The 27830-nt window shown below is 40.9% G+C and overlaps 1 protein-coding gene across 3 annotated transcripts in view; it reads left to right on the forward strand.

Annotated features, from left to right (window-relative positions):
- The window catches only part of MAPRE2 (microtubule associated protein RP/EB family member 2), a 197165-nt gene that overhangs the window by 81430 nt on the left and 87905 nt on the right, over window positions 1-27830 (forward strand). The window contains exon 1 of one of the 3 annotated variants that reach the window (XM_077270454.1): window positions 2690-2828. The exons of 1 other annotated variant lie outside the window; for it this stretch is intronic. Coding sequence is in view for 1 of the 2 variants with exons in the window: in XM_077270452.1 (XP_077126567.1) it covers window positions 3349-3470 (122 nt within the window). In the remaining variant the exon portion in view is untranslated. Of the gene's footprint in view, window positions 1-2689; window positions 3471-27830 lie in introns of those variants that run through there. One more of the 3 variants, XM_077270452.1, reaches the window with a different exon arrangement.

The following is a 27830-nucleotide window of genomic DNA, read 5'->3' on the forward strand; positions in this document are numbered from 1 at the left end:
CCGTCTGTTTGAAAATGCAGGACCCTGCATTTTCCCATAGACTTGTATTAGCGACGGATTGTGGCGGATGGCCATCCGTTTCATCCGTCATGCACTGGATCCGTCAGAAAATAGCGGTCCGTCGTGGAGAGAAAATGTTCAGAGGAACGTTTTTTTCTGCACATCGGAAAATCTGTCAGCGACGGGTCCTGCGCTGTCAGTCGTCGGCTATAATGGAAGCCTATGGACGCAGGATCCATCGCTGAGCGTCACACACAGGAATCCAGCGACGTATCACGTTTTTTTCCGTCTGAGCATGCCCGGAAGGATTACAAAGTCTGGGAAACAGTTTCTCTCTATCTCTCTCTCTATCCCGGAATTTTTCCATTCAAATTGTGGCAACAACACAAACGAAGCATCCGTCATTACACTGGATGTGTCACACATGGTTTTCACTATTTTCGTGACGTCCGTCGATACATCATTGTACTGCACTACGACGCACAGCAGAAGACTGAAGTGTGAAAGAGGCCTTAGTCTGTAGACTTTGAATGACGCGGCAGCACATTGTTAATATGCAGGGTCATAAAACATGACATAATTGAAAATATTAATCCGTTAATCCAGGCTGGGTATGTCACTGATGCGTACCAATGTCTATTGGCAATCGATAGCAAAATAAGTGTATGAAGGTACTGCTAAAGGGAATTTATCACCAGCCATTGTCACTTAATCTGAGAGCAGTATAATGTAGAGACAGACCCCGATTCCAGTGAGGTGTCACTTACTGGGCTGCCTTGCTAAATTTTTATAATCTGCTGCTGATAATGATTTTATCACTAGAGGACTTGTAGACCTTCTATTTAGTCCTCCATATTAATGAGCTCTGTGTAATCCGCCCCCACTTTACAGAAAGCTGCCAATCAGTGGTATGGGCGGGGGTATACAGCGCTAAGCATTCAGAGAACTGCTGGATATGCAGCAAGCAGCCCCAAAAAGTGACATGTTTCTACCCCTACATCATGCTGCTCTCAGATGGGGTAGCCAAAACCTAGTGACTGATTCCGTTGAACAGGAGATATTAGCAGAGTGTGAGATTGGTATTATAATTCCCGTGCATAGAACGTAGCTGTAATTCATATCAGAAGTCGCACGCTTGCACTCCTATTACTAACAGAACACAGCATGAGCTCACCATATGGAATGCCAGGGTCTGCACTCGTCTGCCGGCCAGATGAGGCGTGCTGGCAATGTTATACTAGAATCTATCATATTGTCATAATGTGTTCTAATATCATGTACTATCCTGATGCTATAGATATGATCAGTAGATGCTTACTGATATGTGCTAATCTCAAAGTAGTGTTCCATATACATGTCTATCGTGGATCTAGTCCAAGATTAATAATATTACAAAGCTAGGCAGGCTCCTTTTTAAGAAAAAAAAAAACTGCACCACACCTGTCTACAGGTTGTGACCAGTATTGCAGTTCACTTTAATGAGCGTGAATGAGGCTGAGCTGCAAAAATGCTCACAGGTAATGGACAGGCTTTGGATGAACCCATAAGTGTTTTGTTGTTTCAACCCTAGACAAACCCTTTAGCCGCAATATACAAGGAAAGACATTGGATTATGGAAGGATCTTAGTCTTGGCTTAGTTGCAGAACAGAGAGCAGGGGCAGGGTGATAGACAGAGATATGGGACGAGATTTATGGTGGTGTAGAACTGTGGACAGCTTTGTGGGTAAGAGGAATGTGCTTATATTGTACTGTAGTGGATGGTCAACCAGTGCAATGACTGGCACAAGATGAAGGCATCGGTGTAGCTGCTGGACTGAAATATGACCCTGGCTGCCACATTCAGGATGGATTGGAGAGGAGAAAGTTTGGTAAGGCCACGTTCACAAAATCAGTATTTGGTCAGTATTTCACATCAGTATTTGTAAGTCCAAACCAGGAGTGGGTCAAAACTGCAGAAGTGGTGCACGTGATTTTATTATACTTTCCTTCTGATTTTCCCACTCCTAGTTTTGGTTAAACATGACTGATGTGAATTACTGACCAAATACTGATAATGTGAGAGCAGCCTGAGAGAGAGTGATCTGTAGAGAATTGCAGTAGTCCAGATGAGAATGTAGGAACTCTTACTGGCGCTCTTATTCAGTTTCAAAGGTGAGAAAAGGTCAAATTCTGGAGATGTTTTTAAGATGCAGGTGACATGAGCGAGTGAGTGATCAGGTATAGGGAATAAGAGAAGGTTCTGTGTCCAATATCCCCCAATACCGCGAGCGTGCTTCATCTTCGTCTCTTGTTTTAGTAAAGAAGGAATAATTGGTGCGTCGTCTCCTGATCGTTTCTACAATTGTATGCCAACACAGTACAATGAATGCATTGTTAAATATCGTCCCTCTGATTAATTGAGCTTGTCGCATGTTCTGCTCGCAGTAAAAAGCCAGCGTTAAATACTAGACCTTCTCTAATTGGATGTGTATGCTGGGTGCCTGCATTGTATACATGAATTATAACAAGTGCAAATATGAGAGTTTGCAGTATTGGTTTGTCACATTTACGTTGGGGTATATGGAGTCAGTGGGCAACGTAAAGCTCGTGGGCCCCTAACTATTAAGTAATAGTATTCTGATATGGGCCCGGAGGAGACTGCAGCCCCTGTACCTCTCCTCCTATTATGGGCTGTATTTCTGATGCAGGGATGGAGCGTTGCCATGGTGCTGTATGGAGGGATGGAGCCATGGCCAGGAGGTTTCCAGCCCTAGCCCTGCTTGCTGCACATTGCTGGGTCTTGCAGTGAATAGAGCTTTGTGTGCCCAGCTGCATGTGAAAGGAAATGGTGAGAGGAAAAGCTGCCTGAGCTGCAGCACAGGGAGGAGGGAGGAGGAAGAGTCTGAGGGGTGTGTAGGGATGGAGGACAGGGAGGAGGGGGATGTTGTTTTCATCCTTGCTGCTTTATAAGCTGGTGTGCCATTTGCGCTCCCCTCATATGTTGTGTGTGTGTCTCTTCTGATTTTGGATCCCTCTATTTGACAATCAGTGTGGATTCAAGGACTAGATTGCAGGGATCTGGTGAGTTAGCCGGTTGCCATGGTGAGGCACCTAGTCATGTGATCAGGATGCTGCTCCAGGCTGTTTTGACGTCAGGCTATAGACAGAGCTAGAGAGGGAGGAAGAGAGAAGGAGATCCGTGGCAGCAGCAGCAGCAGCAGGGTCTCAGCCGAACCGGAGCTTACAAGCTGCAAAAAAGGGGTCTGCTATCCAGAAGCCTCATTCTTCACGGCCGGCCATTTCTTTTTTTTATTATTTTTAATTTAATCCTATTGAATAATTCCTCCCCAGTTGCTGGGACAGCTCCAATGCCGGGTCCTACCCAAACGCTGTCCCCAAATGGAGAAAACAACAACCACGACATCATTCATGATAATGGAAGCATCATCCCTTTTAGGAAGCACACGGTGCGGGGAGAGCGCTCCTACAGGTAATCCAATGTGTCGTATGGAGCAGGGGGCATTTTATTGGTTGTCATGTATCTGCATTGTCAAAGCCGCTGACATTCAGGGGCTGGAAACGTGGGGTTGGATGTGACGGCATATTGGGGTTGTATATGGGATGGGGGAACGAGCGCGCCATGGAAAATGCCAAATGGACTCCTTAGATGCCCCAAATGCTGAAGGTCTTCTCCATCTGCAGCTCCGCAGGGCTTACATGTCACCAGGCGTGTGCTGGATTTGGCTCTGCCTTGTAGCTGGAAGGTTATGTAATTGGAAAGCAATTGATGCCTGGTTACTGTAACCAGAAAGGTGCTGGCATCCGACACATCCTCATAGAAGGAGGCAGTCGAAATTTGCACCTTACCAATTGTATAATATCTCGGAGAAGCCATGTTTGAGGTCAGCAATGGCTGGCATTTCAATTCCGTAACCGTCACGTCTGCTCTTATAGGTGAACATTTTGCTTTCTATACAGCCTGTGTATAATGGACCGTTGATGAATTTGACTAATTGGGGTTATTGTCCTCCCGCATTTTTGGTTGATTAGTGTGGGGGGGGGGGGGGGGGGCGAAAGGGAAGGGCAGGAATCTAAAGAGTCCAGAGCTTTCTGGCAGCATGCAGCCATCATTTTCTTTTCTTTTCCTTCTTGATATAGATCAAAAAACGGAAGGAAATGGTCGTGAAACAGAAGTCTTGTGTCTCGTCTCTGCTGTTCATAAAAATAAGAATCCTTGCTGGGCTAAGCTGCAGCCTGCAATGTTCTGCCAGATTGATAGGGCTTTGTAAAGGGCCAGCTTTGTCATTGGTGGAAGGGTTGATTGTAGAGGTCAGAGGGTCATGGCTTTACTTAACCCCTTTCTTCCCTGCGACTATTCATCATTGTGTTCCATGTCTTATGAGGTGGGCTTGCCTTGAGGCAGTGTTGATTTATGTATTTTCGCCCACTGCAGTGGATCATAAGGTCCACCTACCACCCATATATTTCTGTCTCACTAAAATAGGTTCATGTTTACTTCCCTACGGAAAAGAAGACATCCCAGCAGTCAGTTCTTCACAATGTGTGTGTAAACATCTTTTCTTCTTTGGCTATTTTCAGTCCTATTGAAGAAAAATGAATTGCATCAGTGCTTCTCAGAAGGGAAGCAGCCCCCGCGGCAGCCTGCTTCTACCAGTATTGTTTGGCTGGTGGGGTTTGTCACAGCAAGGTGAGCTTGCAAATGTGGAAAGGAATCTCTAAGGGGGTCGTAGGGGGCTGTTTTCTTTTTCGGCTCTGCAGGCTGTGTCTTCGTGAAATGGATATTACCATATCTGATGGATGTTCAGCAGTGATTAGATAAAGCAGATCAATTATTACCGGAATATGGTATGTGCAGACATACGCGACTGGTCGAATAGTGGCAGATTATATTCCAAGCTTTGAGTTGTCTTAGCCTTATGCTAAATTTATGCAGGCATCAGATCTTCTCACATTGCCAATCACATCCACCATATTGAAGCAGATACGCCGTGCTGCCAGATCGTTGACATCTCTGCACTGCTTGACGGGAATGTGAGAATACTCAGAGTGCGCCATTCCTTATTCTTCACTTTAACCCATATTGCTAAATGTGGATAGCCAAATGAAAGTGTGATTTGTATTAGTATTGTACCATAAAAACCAGTAGTACTGAACGCATCAGACCATTAGTTGTCTGGATTTTTAGGTTCAACTATTCTCTCCTATTGAATTTGTTTACAGTCAGAGCTAAATGAATGTTATAAATTAGGATTGGACGTCTCTCCCCATCTTTGGAAACAAGAAAATAGGGAAAGTGTGTATGTACGTATATGCACGCACGCCTATTCATACTATGTCATTATTATTATAATACATTTTTTATAGCGCCATTTAGTCCATGGCTCTTTACATGTGAAAAGGGGCAAATATAGACAAATACAATAAACATGACCAAAAACAAGGCACTAACAGGCACAGGAGGAGGGAGGACCCTGCCCGCGAGGGCTCACAGTCTGCAGGGGATGGGTGAGGATACACTAGGAGAGGGTAGAGCTTGTTGTGCGGTGGTTGAGGATCACTGCAGGCTGTAGGCTTGTCGGAAGAGGTGGGTCTTTAGGTTCTTTTTGAAGGTTTCTATGGTAGGCGAGAGTCTGATTTGTTGGGGTAGAGAGTTCCAGAGTATGGGGGAAGCACGGGAGAAGTCTTGTATGCGATTGTGGGATATGATATGATATGACAGTAATGCAATTGTCCATTGTATTTCTCATGCCATATACAGTTTGATATCCCTGTCATTTTACACTTGACCACTATGGAGAATAAATGTGTCACGGTGGTACTGGTGGTAATGGCTGTGTTCGTTTCTAGAAGAGGGAGAGTATACCAGAAGATAAACTGTCGACATGTCCTCAGGCCATGACTAATAATTTGCAAAAATTTGCAAAAAAATTAAAAGCATAATATTTTGGGAGCATAATATAGGAAGATGGAGAACGGTTTGCCTTATAACATACAGCTGTTCGATGTAGTAGAGGCCAACCAGATGCCCAGGTGATGAAGATCTGTGGGCAGACTCTCCATTTGCCATTCCTACAACTCTGCTCCACAAATATGGCCGGTATACAGTGGGATATATAGTTTTAGGAAGAGAAGATGAGAAACTGTTTCTTTAGGGTTTAGTAGTGCCTGATATATAGATATTGAAGCTTAATTTGCCCACACACCTAAGAGCAAAGTTGACTAAGCCATCAAATTTCATCAAGTGTGTATGATGGCCTCCGGATTTGTTCCTCACAGAATATGGCTGGGGAAGAAGGATCGGGAATGTTGAATGTCAATGTCCAATCCTTTTGCTCTCAAGAAAGATTCACCGCCATGAAGTGGCTTGCTACCCCCTCACCGTAGAGACACATGCATACTGCGCTTAGCCGAGTAATCATGAGTGTGGGAAGGTTGAGAAAAAGCTGTTGGCCTAATAAACATTCATCAGACAGACTGTGTATGACCTTTTTGGAAATTCTCCGACCTCCTTGTGTCCGTATAATGATAGGTATGTTTATGGCAGTACATTTCTACAAGCTTCAGATAACCTTCTGACTTAAGTTGTTTACTTCTTGATAAATATCAGGACTGATATAAGGCAGGTGCAAAAAACACATGTTTTGGATCCTATACGTTAACTGTATCGCAATCTGTATGGGATAACGCAAAGTCAGCTTTTATGTAGATAAATATAATAATAATAATCTTTATTTTTATATAGCGCTAACATATTCCGCAGCGCTTTACAGTTTGCACACATTATCACCACTGTCCCCGTTGGGGCTCACAATCTAAATATATGTAAATAATGTTTAAAGATGAACATAAACTCCTGTGTTTTTATAGTGTGACTGTGTATATTAATAGTTAACACACAACTGATCCATTTTTATGAAACCACCAGTGGATTATTGGGAAGGTATACAAGTATACAGATGCTTATACTTACAAGCAGCACTTTGCACTCTAATAAGCCAATGAAGACAGTCCTGCATCTTGCTTTTGTCTGCCACACCATTAGGATATACAACTTCATAGGTCATTTAGCTTTGTATCAGGATATTATTAAATGACCTCTATTTTAGTCACTTTAACAATAAATGACAAAATGTGGACAACACATATAGAGGGGTAGTAATAATTGGAAACTTTTTATCCTGCTAAACTGCCAATAGCAATAGCTAGGAGACCTGGAAACCTGCTAAAGCATACCACTAGGTAGCAGTTTAGTCTCTACATGAACGGAGAAAATAACTTTTATTCTTACGTACTTTGCTCCTTTAGGTGTTTCACAGGCAGTCCCTAAATCCATTGTGCTCTCGCAATCAGGAACTGGGTTTGATGCTGTGTATTTATGCAGCGTCAAACCCGCAGCTGCCAGATGTTACAGCACAGTGGATGGGATTTCAAGAAATCCCATGCCCACCATGCCTCCACAGACACCTGCGGAACACCCGTGGAGACGGACATGTAATATATTGAATGCAGTAAATCCGCATGGCTCAGTGAACACATGCAAATTTACCTGCATTCAATAGGCCTTCTTTGGACGCAGCAAACATACGCTGCGTCCATAGCGCTGCTAGTTCCATATAGTGGGCACCCGGCCTAAAGGTCATAGAGTGCTACTTTTAGAGACTGGGGAGCCCTTTAGTGTTGGGCACCACCTCCAGATAACTAGTGGGAACTTGTCTCTTTTCTTTTGATGACCAAAAAGATAAATTAGACTGTCGGCAGAACCGTTGATATTATCGGATTTGGCCAACATTGGTGAAGTGTGTATGTAGACCTTAAGACCTTAAGTCCATGGGGTCCATTAGTCCAAAAGTGTTTTAGACTACAATATTCCATTAATTAGTACCCAATAAAAAAAAATCTGTGAAAAAAAATTATGCAGTTTTTTTTAACATGGTAGCCAACAGGTGATGGTCGTCACTATATGGCATCCATTTTGGTTGTCAAAGATGGTGCCCTAATAGCCTATTGCTGACATGTGGTGGCTCAGTGGTATCCATCACTCGAAGGCTACTATGACATTTGTTCAATAGCTACATCCTGAAATCTCATCAACTGACTTAATGTTATGTTAAACCAACGCCAATATCGTGTGAGTGATGGATGAGCCATGGACAGCATATTTCCATAATATGGCATCTGACAGAACATGCCACCATTTTTTTTTCTGCCCGATTCCTACAAAATCTGACAGCTAAAACCTCTGTACCCCTTTGTATAAAATGGGAGGCATACAAATATACACTAGTGGTAATATGGATATATGGCTTAGGCGGCAGGCATATAATAACCACGTTTCCATCTTTTACAGAATCGCTCACTACTTTTTATTTAAATCCCGATTCCCCCATTTTGCATAATAAACCCAATGTCCTCCTTTTGACTGTTGGGTGGTCTTTGTAATGTCCCACATTATCTATATAGTATTCTCCTGTGGTATTCAGTCCACATATTACTTTAGTAAGCCAAGAGTCGTTGAAATGCTAGTTCTGGTCATTGACTGTGGTTTACAGTTTAGGGTTAAAGCTCTGCAGTCGGCCGTCTATTTTTGTGCATCATTTGGCTTTTTTTGCCAGCTGTGGTATCTGTATAGATGCCATGTATCTTCCTGGCTAGACAGCTCAAAATATAAATATTATAGTGAGATGAAGCTAGACACACCGAGGATTTTATGTGCATATTTGCTTTTCTTGTTCTTGGCAGTGCGTACAGATGTTTTAGGATTCTCATTCTTTCTGCCAAGCACCTAAGTGTAATAATATGGACACTTAGTATGATCTAGTAAATTAGTTTCTTGGATTTCTGGGCATTACCCAGGAAGAAACATTTGGCCTAACCCTAATAACATTCCATTTTGTGATGAGAGAGGAATGTATTTTATTGGTGAAAACCAAACATACTTCTTACAGGAGTTTTCCGGTGTCATGTAAAGAAGGCTTACTCAGTGTAAAGTGGCGAGCCATGGGGATCTCTATCGAGATATATGCTGCTATCATTATCTATCAGTAGTCTTTCTTTGCTTCCTGGTTGTTTGCTATAACCTAGTGCTACAAATGTAGATATGTTTCATGTGTTTTGTTCACAAAAGATAAAACCTTGTATACCTTCTATGTATCTGATTTTGTATGAGAACTCCTGACTCTCAACCAACAGATCATGTTGGCAAAATTCAGATGCCCAATACTTTTTTGTTTTTATCAGAGATAAGCCAGCACGGCTGTTCTATGCATTACAAATACATGTCCCCGGGGCAGTCATATGTGTGAGGGAGTTGGGAGTGATGGCTGTCGGCAATTCCAGCATTCATTGTATGCACTTTTATGAGAAGATTGTATTGGTGAAGTTAAGGCCTTAAGAAAACAAAACCCTTCAGCATTGCTTGGAAGTTCGTTACTGAGTACTGTATATTGTTATTGCGTTGTCTCATTTTCTCAATTCACAAAGGTTTTAGTTTCATCTTTTATGATGGATCCAATTGGAAACATTCCAATTATAAAAAAAAAATATTATTCCGATTATTAAGATCAAGTGTGTCCAAACATGCACAGTGCTTACAAGTTCTTCTCTATTGAGCTTGTAAACCCTGCACTAGAGCAGCCTCATCCTGGCCATCCTCCGTGCTACTAATAGAATCATACTACTCTCCACCAATGCTGCCATGTGCAGAGGCAAAGGTTACCATAAGAGGCAAATCATAGAGCGCGCACCGTTCTAGCCAGCTGTCTAATGTTGACGTTGGTCTGAACGTCTGTCAAGCATGAGGTTGTGAGGCGTGTACTCCTAAAAAGCCATCATGGGATAAAACCTTTGGGTGGTCTGTTATGTCCCACATTAACTTTATAGTCTCGTCCTGTGGTCAAACACCTTAGGTATTAACAACCACATTTCTTCCTGACCTCCCCATGAACATAAATGCTCTGTTTAGCAGAGTGTGCAAGTGTTTTCAGTAGGAAGAGGGGGAAATAACAGCTGCCCAACCCCATAGGTGGCTTCTTTCCTATAAGAACAATGGATCATTGAAATCCAGCTACCCCCAACATCTTCTTTGGGGAGAGCCAAAACACAACACCCTCGTTGCCATTAGATGGTCCACTGGTCCCACCATAATTTGTGGGTTCAGCCAACAGTCATTTAATGTGCATGGTTTTTCTAGTGTCATTAAAAAAAAAATCCTATTTTAGAACAATTGCCCCCCCCCCGTTTACAGGACCGAACAAGGTGTTGGCTCTGTTGAAATTTGCTTTATTACTGAGACTATGCTGAACTATTTCCAGCTTTATTTTGTAAACTGGGAATAATAAACAAATGCATCTATATGTTTTTATTTTGCATTCAAGAAAAATAACATCTGGAGAAATTGCAGCAAAAAAGAACAAACAAAACCTTTTGGTGTCCAATGAGACATAACTTTATTGATTGGCTACTTTGTATCTCGCCACATGTGGGATTGGTCTGTATGGAGTTGAACGATTTTCTTCGATAGCTAAAAGTTAAACCTGATTCTGTAATGCAGTTAATAGCAGAGTGTGCGCTCAGCGTACAGAGCCACAAATGGGACCTGTTTGTAAATGGTACACATCTGCTATCCATTTTCTCCTGTAACGCTCACATTTCTGCTTGTTCTCTGCAGCTTCATGGAAAAGAGTGAACAGGGACTGCTTATACAAAGGGTCCCTTCCTGCACATAAAATCCTCGTGTTTCCTTGACCATTAAATCTTAAAATGAGAACTGATACACAAATAACACAGGAGGCCCTAAGGAGCTATTACTTGGCACCAATTACACATCTGCTTGAGGAGTCCCATATTTCTTGTACTGAAAAGATGCGCTGGGAGCAGGGTGTAAATCGTGCTGCACAAAGTAAATATTGGCTGCTTTATCACACCAGAGATATGCTGGAGTTTGATTTTCGCCTACAAACTTCCTCTTCTATTGCTCCTACAATGAAGGATGCAAGGATGCAATGCCTACATGCCACTTCAAATACGTTTTGGACCTTAGTTATATATTCTACTTTTCTGATGGGATAACTCTTCAACCCAGATCCAATTAATTTATGGGTTGCCACTGCACAAAAGTGACAAGTAATCATATCTTGACCAACCAATCTCCGCCATAATTTATGTCCTGTATTCTATATTTTATCTATTTCTTTACTGTTGTAAAAATGATAGACTCTACTACCAGCTGTGGAACTAGAAAGTATGAGCTAGGTCCATATTCCTATTAAATATGGATGTTCTGATTCTCAACCAATATTTTTGTGCTTGTCTTAGTATGTGAATATTTGCTTTGACCACCATGTTGAGGCACCATGGGGAGAAAATCTTCATTATTATAACAATTAAATGGTCTCTCTGGTATTACAAATCCTTCACTTACCGTCATGGATATGATTTTGTATGTTGGTTTAAAACAAATATTTCCTGATATCAAAATGGCAACTTTTTTTTTTTAATTTTCCTTTCACATAATTTTTTGTTTACTTTATGGACACTTTTATCTATCTTCTAGTGTATAATGCAGCAGATGCATCCCAATAATAGATTACTTGTGATTTTTTTGGGGTTCTTTGTGTACCATTTTAATCCAGGTAATGGTTCCTGGCCAATTAGTTTTTACCATCTACTTGTCTGCCTTGTTTTCAGAGAATGTATGCCCCTCTACCCCCATTATTTACTGCCCATTCCTGAGATCATTGCTTTCTCCGTTGTTCAAAACTTCCCTTCCCCCAGTGCAATTATTTTCTTTTTTAGTCTCTCCTTCTGTCTCCTGTGTCTTTATCAATGTGTGTGCTGGTGTACCAAGGTGCACAATTATGTAATGCGTCTTTGTCACTGGCCAGTCTGAGCAGATGAGATGCAGAAAAAGCAAATCCGTGCCCCTTATACCTAGAATAACATTATAACCTATGGAAATTATCGACAGGCCTTTTTGTTACAGTATCCATTGTCATATCATGTTGTTTTTAAATCTCAAGTTTTGCTGCGTAATAAAGCCACTTTACGTACCCGTACATATTGAATAAGGTTGTTGATTTAACAACGATCGTCTGGCGAACGATTGTTACTTTGGTGTTGCCATACACATTTTAGTCCATGTTGGCCACTGGAATTCTTTTATTTGGCCATACATATTTAAATACACTGGGCCTAAAACAATTATATTTCTTGGATTAATTTTTTGATTGTTCATAGAGTAGCAACTATAAAAATAAATAAATAAATAAATAAAAATTCCAGCTGAAGTTCTGTCATTGGATAAGGAACAATATAATATGTTAGATTGAAAAAGCCAATTCCAACCAAAATTATTGCTTAATCAGCTATAAACTAGTGTATATGGCCTCCATTAATGATGCAACCACTTGACCAGCTCCACAACCATATTTCATGATCCTTGTCCTGAACCATCACTTACCGCCAGGGGTGGACATACACTGGTGAACCCTTTGCAGCTGAACAAGATCCCATGAGGTAAGGAGGCCCATTTCCACCTCTAAAACAGGGAATAGTGTGCATTATGATGAGCTATTGGACTGCAAAGGGCCCATATATTGTTTTTGCCCAGAGGCCCTTATCTTTCTGTGTCCGCCAGTGCTTGCCACCTCCAGTAGTTTGTCACGAACACCACTCTCATGCGACACATGTGACTCAGATGCTACTGTAATGGGGGACCCTGCTTCCCATACTCACTTGTCTACTCACCTATCGCAATAAATTGACATTGAGTTAAGCGCACCCCAGAGCCAGTTCTTACATTCACACCACACTTTTTACTGCCACCATTCATTGTCTTGATAGGCCAGTGAAATGCCTAAATTGGGTCACACACTAGGACACATGCCACCCAGCTTTCTCGAGCACTGGAAGGTTCTCTTCTAGCACGCTGACATCCACAGGGTAACAAAACCAAGCTATTTATCTTGTAGTGTCAAGGGACTGAGGGCACCTATCCAATGCCTTGTGCTAGGGGCGCCCTAGTCTTTGTCCCCTGAATTACTCCTGAAGGTGGAGATGCCTGTTTCTCATACCTGTATGTGCTCCTAACTTAGTCCTTATCTGATCCCTCCTGCACCCAGGGGAGGGGAGGGCTAAAGTCTATAGGAGAACACTAACCAGATAGACAGAGTTAACAAACAGGGATAAAAGAAAACTACAATCATGCAAATACACTCACAAAACAAAGTGGGAAACTGGAGCAATAGGAAGTAAGAAACCAAATGTGAAAGGATAAGGGAAAAAACGTAAACCAACTCCATGCAGCAATCTCCAGAAAAGCTCTCCAAAAGCCAATTCCAAACACTGAACTTTCTCCTTCATCACCAAAGCAGGAAGTAGAATGATAATTGACAACTCCCAAGTGCAAGTGGCGAGTGTATATACCCGAGGGGAGTGGCCAACACTGAACAGCTGAGACAATTCAGGATGGAGAGCTCCAGGAGAGCCTTGCCATGACAGCAAGGAAACCTGCACGGTTTTATAGGATGGTGAAACTGTTCTAATAAGTACAGTAGTTCGTGTAACCAGACTCCTCAACTGTCTTACCCCACTCTGTTGCAGAATTAGATCTGCAATACTCGTTGCTTCTCTTGGGGTCTGACAATGATTTTCCTTGGGTGATATGTTATAAAGAGTCTCACTTGACCCCTTACTCCTCCCTCAGCTTAGGTAAGAGGAGGGCAGCTGAATAGATTGATTCTAATCCAGTTTTAGGCCATATGTTATGTTACTATATGTTATATTTCTGATGTCTGCCATAGTTTTCCATTTGAGAAGCAATATGGCCATCATCTGACCAAACCTCCTTCAGGCAGTCTATACATACCACACATGAATAGAATATATCCATAATTCAGGGACATATTGCATTCCTGTGGGTTGCCAGCTACCAAATCTTTTTCAATTTTATCCACAGATACGAATATATTCCCTCATCATGGATATTTTCATGGATTGTGTCAAACTAGTATTTTATTGCTATGGCATGGGAAATATTGTACTTCCATTGTCATGTGAGGCCTCTGATATGGAGCCGTGTTATCTGCCTTCACGGCAGTATTCTTCACCTTCCATTGCTTAGCGCCTCTTTAGTTATGAGGATGTACACAGTGAAAGTTTGCTCTTTCAACAACTGGTAGCCAATTGTTAATTACTTTGTACACATACTCCATGTCTGCTGTCCATTAGATAACCTGCTTCAATTACCTATTCACAGTGGGGGGTTGCAGGCAGTGATCCATTTATGACATTCCGGGTTTTGGCATTTGAGAATGTTTGCACATTGAAAAAAGATGTATTAATGCCAAGGAAAAGTAAAAATCCTCCACCCCCATTTTCTCCCAAAAGCCCTTTTTTAATCAAAGCTGCAATGTGAATAATTCGTGTAGCCAACTGATCGACTTTCTCTTGGTATAATTTTTTCAAAATTTAGCCTATAGTCATTTAACATGCAAAAGTAACTGGGTCACAAATGTTTACATATTTGGAAAATATGAACTATACTTTATCAGCAGTGTTAACACCTGTAGTTTGCAGCCTATCTGTTTAGAATTTGTTTAGGTAAGCCTCTGTTGGTATTCCCCATCCTGCGTTTAGAGTAGAAGAACTTGACTGTACTTCTAAAGGCATCACTCTGTGTTGTGTCCTGATAATAACCTTTATTTATATGGTGCCAAAATAAGCTTCTATTAAATAAAACAAAGGGGTGGACCCCCGCCCATAAGTGGTTAAAATTTACAATAAAGTAAGGGTAATAACACAGATATTCCCAGGACAGCCTATTTTTAGTATCTATGCCAATAAAAATAAAAACTCCACTTTTTTCAAATATGAGGGCTAAAAATTACTTAGACGTCAGTTTTTTACGTATGTGTTCTATCTGTGGTTTTCACAAATAGAACTCGCATTTATTATAGTCTATGGGACTGTTCATGGACTGAGCGATGCACGCAAAATCCCAGAGACATGTCTGATTTAGATTGGAGTCTTGAATCAAGTCTATAGGTCCGTGGAAAAAAATCGGACAGCACTCTAATGCCATCCATGTCCATTTTTCACAGACTGCTGAGAAATATTTTTTAATTTTTTATTTTTTTTTCATCTGAGAAAGACTGATGAAATTCTTATGGTAAATATTTACCAAATTCTGATGAAGCTCTGATAAAAAAAAAAGGGTGCTGAAACAAACATGAACCTTTTTTGCATACGAGAAAAATCAATTATACCTGGAGGAACCTTAAAGAGGTATTCCCACCTCCATGATCTTCTCATTATGTAGCGACTAATAGAATGGTATTTAACAGGAAGAAATGCAAGATTCTACATCTGGGCAAGAAAAATGAAAATCGCATACACCGAATGTGAGGAATAGAACTAAGCAACTGCATGCGTGAAAAAGACTTGGGCATACTGAAAGATCACAGACTGCACGTGAGTCAACAGTGTGATGCAGCAGCAAAAAAGGCAAACACAGTTCTAGGATGTATTAAGAGAAGCATAGAGTTTAGATCACATGAAGTAATTATCCACCTCTACTCCTCATTGGTCAGACCTCATCTGGAATACTGTGTCCGGTTCTGGGCACCACATTTTTAAAAAGACATTGAAAAACTGAAGCAAGTTAAGAGAAGAGCTACCAGGATGGTGAGCAGACTGCAAAGTATGTCCTATGAGGAATGGTTAAAGGATCTGGGAATGTTTAGATTGCAAAAAAGAAAGCGAAGAGGAGACTTAGTAGCTGTCTACAAATATTTGAATGGATGTCACAGTGTAGAGGGATCATCCTTATTGTCATTTGCACTAAAAACACGAAAAGCAATGGAACTAAACTGAAAGGGAGAAGATACAGATAAGGTATTAGAAAAAACTTTTTGACCGTGAGGGTGATCAATAATTGGAACAGGCTGCCACGAGTGGTCGTGAGTTCTACTTCAATGGAAGTCTTCAAAGAGAGGCTGGACAGACATCAGTCTGAGATGGTTTAGTGAATCCTGCGTTGAAAGGGGGTTGGACATGATGACCTTGGAGGTCCCTTCCAACTCTAACATTCTATGATTCTAATAATAACAGTAGCAAATACCTCCACTTAGAAATGTATATTTCTTCTGATAAGCTATGTCGCTTACCCCATGTGCAGGGCATTGTAGTAACTTAGGTATCCATGGTTACGACCACTCATTGATAGATAGTTGTTGGTGGCAGAGTCATTTGCTAGTTCAGCTCAAGGGGCAGAGGAGGTCGAAACATCTGAGTGGGTCCCTAACCAAGTAACCCTAATTACAACTATGCTGTCGCATCCTAATTGTGGGTATAGGGGAACCTCAGGAGATGACCGGGCTGTTACTGAAAATAAATCTCTACATGAAGACCAGCACTGATATTATCACCATACAGTGGTAGATATCAGTCCAGCAGAACATACAGGAGACTACAGCAGTTCTAGATGGTGACTTACAGCTATTATTATTATTTATTGTTATAGCGCCATTTATTCCATGGCGCTTTACAATTTATTCTTCCAGCTCGGTACTTCTTAACTAATAATAAAATGGTCATTGTGACCCAAAAGAAGGTCTCCTATGTATTAACAAACAAACAATAATCAAATTCAAATTACTGAAATTGGGGGAGGTCCATAAAGCTATATGATCTATCACAATGTAAAACAGTGTTTCCCAGATTTATTTTACCCTCAGCCATAACCCCCAGCTCAAGGGCACCACCCCATTATCCGTGGTAAAACACCACCACTGGCTCCCAGGCTATTCCCCCATCCAGAGCCCCACTAAGTGCCAGATCAGCTGATCATAATTCCATCCTGAAGGGAACCATCCATACAAATTCCCCTCTCTAGCAAATTCCACCAACTCCAAGGACCCCACCACCGCCTTGGTCACCGCGACCCACAGTAACAAAAAATTCCCTGTTACCTAATGAACCACACAGTAATGTGTGTATGTATGTGTGTATATATGTATGTGTTTTTATAATATTTATTTTTAATCACCAGATTGCCAACATGCCATGACAAATGAGGGTAGGTGGGTGGGACTCTTGTCTCTGGATCATCTAAAATGCCCCCTTTCCCTCACTTTTTCTTTTATATACTCCTATTTTCCGCCTTACCAACCACCCGAGCTGCCGCCCCACCAACCACCCGAGCTGCCACGTCACAACCGCCAGAGCTGCCGCCTCACCAACCACCCGAGCTGCCGCCTCACCACCACCAGAGCTGCCGCCACACCGACCTCCTGTCTCTTCCCCATTATCCCATAGAATGTAAGTCCACAAGGACAGGGTCCTCTCCCCTCTGTACCAGTTGGTCATTGTAAATTTGTTTACTGTTAACGATATCTATAACCCTGTATGTAACCCCTTTTCACATGTACAGCACCATGGAATTAATGGTGCTATATAAATAAATAATAATAATAATAATTTTCCCCCTTGTACTGCCCCCTTTCTCCCCGAATGACAAAATCCCATAACCTCCAATCATTACATCTTACCCCTGACCTAATCACTGTCCTGTCGTGGGGGCCTCTATCAAGTTCAGATCCGGCCCATTCTACTCTGTCAGATTTAGTATCAGTTTCACAAAAGCACTTAGCTGCATAATGAACTTATAAACACTCTGTGGCAGCAAAATCGTAAAGAAATACTGAAGAAAATTTAGAAAGTTGCTTAGCTTTCCATTTAGGATGCAAATCAACAAAAAAAAGTATTTGTGAAGATGTAGATAGCCTTTAGGTCAATACAACCAATAAATTCATAGTAAACCTGATGTTTGGTGCATTAATGTGTAGCCAAGTACTTTTGTTACATGCTACGTATGTATGTACATATATATGCTATGGTCCATCCTAGTGATTCCATACAGTATCTTGGTGGAAAGTTTAGAGATTGGTAGATCACATCAAGATGTAACATTGAGTACATTGCTTTTGCTAATGCTTTTATTATGTCTCATTCACGCTATTTAATACTATATAATAAGGACTCTGTAATAGCAGGATTATTATGTAATGCACTGGATTAATTGCACTTGAAAACATGTTATTACCAGGACAGATTAAACACCCATCAAGCTACTACTTTCCCTTGGAAGTAAAAACAGAAGATTTGGGTTATTTTGCTAATACCTCAATCTGATAAAAATCCGTCCCAAATAGAGACCAGCAGGGCATTCTGCAAAGGCGTTCAGGATTTATGAGGCCAAGGAATTATGTTTGGATTAAATATGTGCGAGGGGTTGACTCACTTAGCTGCTTCACCCGGTAGACACAACAACTGGACTGGTGGTAGTTTACCTACCGTAGTTTATTATGGACAGTATAAACTTCAGCAGGGTTCAGGAAAAATAAACAGAGCCTTTCTGGCATAATGCTAAAACAATACAAAAGGTAAAGTTTAAACAGTCCTTGCCTTTCAGGCAACACACAGCGTCCTTAGCTCCTCTGGGAGCTACCTGGGAGTTCACTGACTTTCATGGCCAGGTATTTAACACCCCATGTGCTGATCACATGACCCTGACATCACACAGGTTCTGTCAAGACTCTGCAGGTGGGGATACGGTGGACCTCCTCCTACCCGCTTTATGAAGGCCCACTAAAACCAGCCCATAATACAATTTAACCCTCTCAACATATAGCGTGCTGGAGGAAAAGTATTCTGGTTTCACATCACTGAAGCTGCTATGCGCAGTGACACATCTCCCTTCATACACTGTGCCCGTGACCCTGTTTTGTGGAACAGAATGCATATGTATCCACTGACAAATCCTAATGTTATGTGTAGTTATTGATTCTCCTGATTCATTTTGCTACTTCTAGTACGGTGATTGCACTGCACCCTGCAGAAACAATGCATTTGTGCAGTCTTCATCTGTATTTGCCTTAAGCAATTTAAATTGAAGACCCCCCCTCCACACTACCTAAAAAAGCTTGTTTAGCGCTTTTTTTTAAAGATAAAATGGTGTGCCGTGGGCGGCACATGTGTAGATTGAGATCTCGGCTCAGTGTTTTAGAGACCACTACGCTTGCAGTGCTCACAGCACTATTTTATCCTGGACCAGCCAGTAAATCAATCTGCGCCCGCGGCATTGCCAAGGACAGATTTCAACCAGAAGGTGGGTAAATGAAAAATAAGTGACCGATCACTCAAGTACCAGAGGCTAGCAGAGGGGTCGGGGCAGGAGGAGAAGACCCAGTGGACAGTCTTGGCCTTGTGCACCTTACTGTATATCTCCTTAAAAGAAAACTTCAAGTGCTAATTAAAAAGGAATAACAAAGCAGATTTCTTCACCACATCTATCAATTTAATCTGTATAACAGCACCATTATGACCATGTCTTTACTGTATATTGCAAAATTGAGCTGACAGGTTCTCTTTAATTCATATCTTTGACATACTTTTATGCATTTCAGAATGGCCCTTGCTGCTCTTTCGAATAGATTGTTCTCATACCTGAAATTCTCTTTAAAAGCAAAAATGTTGATAGATGATCTAAGCAGGACTGAATTTCTAACCTCCAGCACATTTTATTCCAACATCTGTGTTTGATTCCGATTCACCACTGCTGGAGATCTAGGACATCATTGTGTGACGTTGCACCATGATATGAGAAAAAGCCTTCTGCATTAGCACAGCCTGCCCTGGATAGAGGAATTAATGTTTTAAATCAACGCCAACTCTAGAACATAACAGATGGCTCCTCCTAAGGCCTCCCTGCCCCCCCATCAAAGACGTAGAATGCCAATATTCCTGTATTGTATGCTCCATGCGTTTGGCAGTAGTTCGGGATGGTGCTAGTGACCTAGCGAAGAGAATGAGTCTGCGGATGAGTCTCTTTCATCAGAAGACACTGATAAATCCCTATTGACGCAGTCAGACATTACAGGTCTTTACAAGTTTCTGAAGCTTACACATGTGTAACATTTGACCCAAACCTGTTAATGTTATTAGAGCGTATGGCTTATGGGACATAATTTATCCAAGGTTCTGACACTGTCCACGAAAAATGAAAAAAATGACTTTTTAAATATTGTGCTCGGATCTCAACTGAGAGGTAACATCTGTTACAGAAAGCGCAACCTGGAAAGCAAATCAATGTCCCGATTCTTAAACTGAGCACTTAATGGTATGATGCTATATCCATAATATGTATATTAAATGGCCTATAGTTTAATATTCTGACTTACCATAAATATCACTACGTCATTGCGGGCAGTTGGTAACTAGACTGACCATTAAAGTAATTAGAGGATCCTCTAATGGGCCCCAAACCTTATTTGGGGTACAAAAGAAGATGCAAAGAAATAAAAAATAAAAATTGTTTTAATATGAAGAATAGTTAAACATCATTTCCATCTAAATATTAAGTCCTCCACAGCTGTCGTCCTTCATCCAAGTTGTTAGAAGAAGAAAAGACTGTATAGAAGTTCTATGCTATAAAAAGGTTTGTGAGGGGGAATGCTACTGTATTGGGGAAGGACCATGCACCAGAGAGTGAGTATCTATTCTCTATGCCCATCTCGGTCTCTGGCAACATTCTTGTGACTTCTTTGGTTATTAGTGAGACTTCCACTTTAGTTCACCTTTCTTAAAAAAGCATTTTTTCCCCTTTGCCTTGTTTTAATGAACATACTTTTTACAAGGAGTAAGAGGAGGAACATTCCTCCATAAAGTGAAGCCATTTGTATTAGCTCAGCTTTGAAGTCTGCGAAATTCATTAACAAAGGCCAAACATTTTTCTCTCAAATGGTAAAGTTAAAATCTCTCTCTGTGGATGAACTTATAAGTTTTTTTGTTGTTGTTTTTTTTTGTTTTCCCCTGAACAATATTTGGCCTTTTCTTTTAGCTCTATGCTTAATCTTTATGGTACAATGTGGGGTGGCCATTTTTAAGATGAGCTAGAATTTCTTAAAGTTAGGTCTACCAATCTTTTAGCAACTATTAATTACACTTCAAAGAAATTCACTCTGTCTCCTATGTATTGGTTATATTTTACTTTCTAATTGTACATTAGTTCCCTATGATTTGAGTTAAAGGGAATTTGTCACCAGAGTTTTGCCACCTAACTTGATAGCCGCATAATGTAGACAGAAACCCTGATTCCAGCGATACTGGGCTGTTTAGTTTAGTTTTGCTAAAATCACTGTTTTATTAGCAGGAGATTATCACTAGAGAACTAGTAAACCTGCTGCCAGGTAGTCAAGCATTTTCATGAGCTCTGTATTACCCCTTCACACCATTGACTGGCAGCTTTCTGTGTACACCGTGCATGGGCAGAGAGCTCTGCCACTATGACTGAAAGCCCCAGGCTGCCGGGAGGAATAAAGTTCATTTCCTCCTTGCAGTTGGACTTTCAGTTCGTTAACTGCACAGCTTCAGAACACTGTTCACAGCATTTGTTTACATGACGGGTTCCCTTTAATTTGAGTTTTAAATAGGTTCTCATTTATGAGAATATGGAGACATAGTCTAGTAATGCATGAATGTTTATCTCTTTGACTTTACTAAGATCTTGATCTTCCTATTCTTATCACCTTGTACTCATGAGTGGTGTTACCACTGTGACCTAGAATAAGAATAAATTATATCATACCGCAATTCTTTTGGCATGTGTGTAATTATCTTTCGTAATGAGTAGATACTCGCAGTCCTACAGCGAGTCAGAGCTGCCGCCAAAAATCTGCTATTCTATGAAGACCAGCCTTTGATCATCATGTTACACTGCTCTGCCGGATTCCCCCGTGTAAATGCCTTCTACAGCTTAGCACGTCTTTCTAAGTCTTTCTGCTTATGATACCTCTGAAATAATGACTCAATAAACAGTTAGGTTTGGGGATTATTAGATTTTTTTTTATGTAGCTTTAGGCCATACAGAGTTTGTATGTTGATGCTGATCATTTTTATTATTATGAACAAAACCAAGAAAGAGAGAAAAAGAGGTTCGCACAATCAGCTCAAGCTCTCTGCCCCACCTCCTCACAGCTGAAGTTGCATTGATGTGCCACAACGGAATTCGAGTGCTCATTCAGAAAAAATCAAAGTTCAAAATTATGTGAAAACTGTTAAGAAGAGCACTCGCCATCCGTATAAATTGTCCGATCTTTATTGTGACATCACGTCAATAACAGGGCATAACAGGGAGAACAGTGGTTCCAAGAGACGACGGACGTTTCGCGCTGCCACGCTTCTACGGGTCCCGTACAGACCCGTAGAAGCGCAGCAGCGCGAAACGGCCGTCGTCTCTTGGAACCACTGTTCTCCCTGTTATGCCCTGCTATTGACGTGATGTCACAATAAAGATCGGACAATTTATGGTGAGTGCTCTTTCTAACAGTTTTCACATAATTTTTATTATTATTGTTGTTATTATCATCAAAATCACGTTTGTAAGGATAATTGCTTACTCTCCTTTCTTTTGATTTCTATTCTATTATGCAAAGCCGATTGTCTACCTATCCAATTTCTTAAAAAAAAAAACAAAAAAAAAACTTGCCTACTGATCCCTCACCACTCACTGACCACCTCTTGGAACGAGAAGTGGACCTCTGTATTCTGGTCCTACAGACATGTGACCATTGCAGCAGTGATGTTTTCAGTCAGTGGTCACAGCAATCCCTTGTTTATGTCCTCTCCAGAAGTGAAAACAAGGAGATTGGCTTGGGATTTGAGCAATGCTATGTTTTGTTTTTAAGACAATGTCATTTCCTAGATTGGAGTAAGAAAACCTCAGTAGACAACCACTTAAAAATGTAAAATATGGTAATCATTAATGTTTTCATTCCAAGAGGCTCCTTTCCCTTAGGGTCGCCTACTTTACATGTCTGTCCCTTTTATGACTCTTGGTAAGCTTGTCCCTGATGAGGCAATTTTAAACTTCTTGGTGGAAATACTTGAGACTCTCATATTCCACACTCTCTCTTTTCTCTCTGAATTGATTCATTTTTGAGGCCATGTTTTTCTGGAGCGAATGATTATTCTTTTACTGCATATATTTTACGAAACGTCTTTCTGAACAGGTATAAGAAAATCTGCCATGCTTGTCAAATGTATAACTTGTGCAAATGTATCAGTCAGATTTCTCTTGTAATCATAATAATAATAATTTTATTTCTTTAGCGCCCACATATTCCGCAGCACTTTACATTATAGAGGGGACTTGTACAGACAATAGACATTACAGCATAACAATAATCACATAGATCAAAACAGATACCAGGAGCAATGAGGTCCCTGCTCGCAAGCTTATAATCTATGAGGAAAGGGGGAAACACGAGAGGTGGATGGTAACAATTGCTTTCGTTGTTCGGACCAGCCATAGTGTAAGAATCGGGTGTTCATGTAATGCTGCATGATCATGATAATCATGAAATACAGTAGCTGTACAGTTGAGTATGTGTCAAGTTTACCAAATATGACATTATAACTGATAGGATGTTGTTTTTTTTATCAATGTTTTTTATTCTTCCATCACTGATAAATGTACCTATCTGTTTTGTGCACTAGATAGATTTTGTCGAGGAGCTTTTGTCATTTGCCAGTTGGATGATTGTGTTTTTAAGTTGAACTTCCATCGATCTTGGTGGGAATTGTATGTGAGCTATCAACATGGATGCATGTGGACAAATGACATGTGTTCATAAGCAACCGGAAAACCTTGAGATGGTTGTTGTTTTGTGTTTTGCCATAGTTACTCTCTTAGTAAAGATGTAACAATGGACTTGGCTTATCCAAAAACATCTGTCTTGTACATCTGCACTTAAGGTTCTCTTGCATGGAAACTGTATTACGTAGTCATTGTTATGCAGGACATAAATATTCAGAAGATTGTGTACAGCCTTCCAACAAACAATGTAAGTTATGGATATCCTCCCGTTTTACTTTGAGATCTTTTTCCCCCACATATTCTGTACACCTGACATCACCCAAATAAAACCAGGCTGATGTCATATAAAGTTACCAATCTTGTGTATTGGCAAAAATACCACACAATGCTACAGTATTTCCATGCATGGCCCAAGGATTCACAGTATGATCACATTTCTTTAGCTTCATCCTTTAAATAAGTGTGGGAGCATGCAAAATAACCAGGGTAAATTAAACCCCACTAATTATATATGGACGTTTGAGGCAGTTCTAAGGGTCATACAAAGATCTATAATATGGTCCCTGAGGGGTAATTTCAGAGTCTACAGCTATTTTCATGTTTGGGTTTTTTACCCTTAAGAATATATCTAACATAAACAGAAAAAACGTTTAGCAATAGAGCGGCAGTCACTAAATGAAGGGAAGGTCTTTTTGTTTTGTAAGTGCACTTTTATCTTTATATAAGAGAATAAGGATTAAAATCATTTTTATTAAGTTGGACGCATATTATAAATGTGGTGTTAAATTCCTCCGTAAACATTAGATGACCAACCGACCCTGCCAACATTTTTCTAATGTGTATGGTGGGCATTAGTCTTTTCCATGGTTCTTACTAATTGGGAGAGGAACAACTCTTCAACTACCAGCCTGTTATTATTCTGTACTCTTTTTTTGTATGAACTGTGGCCACTGAAAATAACTACATACGGTAAATGTTTTTTTTTCTTTTTTTCTTTTCTGCCCAATCTACTAGAAAATTTAAATAATCTTAACCACTTGTGGACACAGACAGAAAAGGGCCCCTGCGCAAGAAAAATACAGTTGTGTGACAGTGTTTGCCCCCTTAATGATTCCCTACTCTTTCGCATGTTTGTCACACATAAATTTGTTTAGTGATCTGAAAACATTTAAATCTTAGACAAAGATAACACAAGTAAACATGAAATGCAGTTAAACGAGGGCATGTATTATTAAGGGAAAAAGAATTCAAAACCTACAGGGCCCTATGTGAACTAGTAATTGCTCTACCCCCACCCCTTCTCCCCCTAAAACATAAATTAACTGTGGTTTATTACATCTTTGGGAAGCGGTTCAAATTGCCTAACCAAAAGTTCCTCAAAAGCTAGACATGCCGCAATCCAAATAAATTCTGGAACAAATGAGAAACAAATTAATTGAGATCTATCAGTCTGGAAAAGGTTATAAAGCCATTTCTAAAGCTTTGGGACTCCAGCGAACCAGAGTGGGAGCCATTATCCACAAGTGGCAAAACCATAAAACAGTTGTGAAACTTCCCAGGAGTGGCCACCCAATCAAAATTACCCCAAGAGCGCAGCAGCAACTCATCCAAGAGGTTACAAAAGACCCAACAGCAGCATCCAAAGAACTGCAGGACTCTCTTGCCTCAGTTAAGGTCGGTGTTCATGACTCCACCATAAGGCCGGGGTATGTATTTCTATGCAGCCGCACACTCCGTTCCCGAGTGTCGGCGGCAGTTGCTGAGTAATGATGCAAAAGACTCGCTTGAGTTTCTCGCATCACACTCACAAGTGTGACCCCGGCCTAAGAAAGAGACTGGACAAAAATAGTCTGCATGGCAGAGTTCCAAGCCGTAAACCACTGCTAAGCAGTAAGAACATAAAGGCTCATCTCAGTTTTGCCAGAAAACATCATTGTGATCCCCAAGACTTTTGGGAGTATACTCTATGGACTGATAAGACAAAAGCTGAACTTTTTTGGAGGGTGTATGTCCCATTAGAACAGACGTAGAAGTAACAGCATTTCAGAAAAGGAACATCATACCAGCAGTAAACTATGGTGGTGGTAGTGTGATGACCTGAGATTGTTTTGCTGCTTCAAGACCTGGAAGACTTTATGTGTGTCGGGACCACACTCAGTCGGAGCAGCCTTTGGAAGTGGGGAATCACCAGAAATAATACACAAGACACGTCTCGTATAGTATATCACTGGGATGCCTCTGAAGCACGCCTGCCTTCAAGGTGCCATCCCCTCTTTATATAGTTGTACAGGTAGTTTTAGTGGTTATACAAGTTTTGCTTGTTTAAACAGAGAGAGAAAAGAGAAGACAAAAAAAACAGTTTCGGCTATGTGATAGTTTCACAACAAACAAAACAGTACAGTTTCGCAGTTTCACAAACAAAAAATAGGATTTCACACTATAGCTAAAATGTCTTTGAATGGACAGGTCAATATTGATCACAAATTCTTTTTGGTTCATTGAGGTAACCATTTTTGTTCCGCTCTTCACAATCCCCCCTTTGACATATTCCATTCAAAACCTTGTCATATAGACGATTATTTTAGTCATTCTTTTTGTGATATTACAAAAAAACTTTATATTCTCGCATCCATTACACAAAATTTATTTGTGCATACCGAGATACCCTTGAGTACAACCTTGAATAATACATATATAATTACAATAACTATAACTGTATGTATTAGGCTTTGCATAATCCCGGTAACCCACCCACCGATCCCCCTGAACCAATTGGCCGGGTTAAGAAAAGAAAAGGTATCTGACCACCAGCTATCCTTATTTTGGTCATTGTCTTTGTCATACTGATCCCTGAGTCGTTGTACGTCTTCTAATTTAAATCTCATACTCATAGTACTATTCGGGTCTATATAATGACAGCAGGTGGGTCCGATGATTTGACACATACCCCCTTGTGAGGCAGTTAGGTAATCCAATACCAGGGTATGTTGGTTAGTGACTATTATAAGCTGATTCTGTACAGCTATACTAGTATTTGATATGTCCAATATATCCCAAATCTGGTCATCTAGATAATCCGTGGCTCTAACTAATTTATCCCACATCTGTGTTAACATTATTAACATCAATATCATGAGTCTTATACTGCTTTTTTGCAATGGCTTGCATGTATCCATGATGCCTTTCCTTCAAGCTTGACTGCTGTTGGAGTTGTTAACAGGACTTGGAAAGGTCCGTCAAATCTCGGTTCCAGAGTCTTTCTGGTGTGTCTTTTCACGTAGATTTGATCACCAGGTTCCAACTTGTGACCTCCTTCGAGATTTTCTGGATCTGGAAGGGAAGCAAAAACTTGCGAATGCACTTTAGTTAAACGTTTTTGTAATTCTTGTACATAAGCAGTTAAAGTCTCAGTATTCAACATCAGTTGTTGTGGAAAATAACAACCCAAATTTGCTGCTCTACCAAAAAGAATCTCATGTGGTGACAGCTTAGCCTTCCCCCTTGGGGCGTTTCGGATGGAATACAGGGCAAGTGGTAGACACTCGGTCCAAGGCTTTCCTGTTTCTGCCATGGCCTTCTGGATTTTTAATTTTATTGTTCCATTTAATCTTTCCACTTTACCTGAACTCTGTGGGTGATACGGAGTGTGAAACTGGTTTTCTACTCCCAACATTTTCATAACATTCTGGAATATTTCTCCAGTAAAATGGGTACCCCTATCTGACTCGATCACCTCAGGCATGCCGTAACGGGGTATCAGTTCATGTGCTATTTTAATGGCAGTAGTTTTTGCTGAGGCTTTACGAACTGGATAAGCCTCTGGCCACCCTGAGAACATGTCCACACACACAAGCACATATTCGTATCCATTGTACCTAGGAAGCTGGATGTAGTCGATCTGGAGTCTTTGAAAGGGATACAGTGGTCTTACATGATGCTTGGTTGGGGTTTTAATGGTCTGACCTGGATTGTGTGCCAGGCATATAGCGCATGCAGCACACATGTTCCGAGCGAAATTACCAAAGCCTGGAGCCAACCACCTTTCTTTTACCTTGAGCGTCATACCGTTTGCCGATACATGCGTAGGTAGGTGGAGGTCACTCGCCACTGCGGGGTACCAGGCTCTGGGTAAACACAACAAAGTTCCTTTTTTCCATAATCCTTGCTGATCTTCTG

Source organism: Ranitomeya variabilis, chromosome 6 (genome assembly GCF_051348905.1).
Source record: "Ranitomeya variabilis isolate aRanVar5 chromosome 6, aRanVar5.hap1, whole genome shotgun sequence".
NCBI lineage: Eukaryota > Metazoa > Chordata > Amphibia > Anura > Dendrobatidae > Ranitomeya > Ranitomeya variabilis.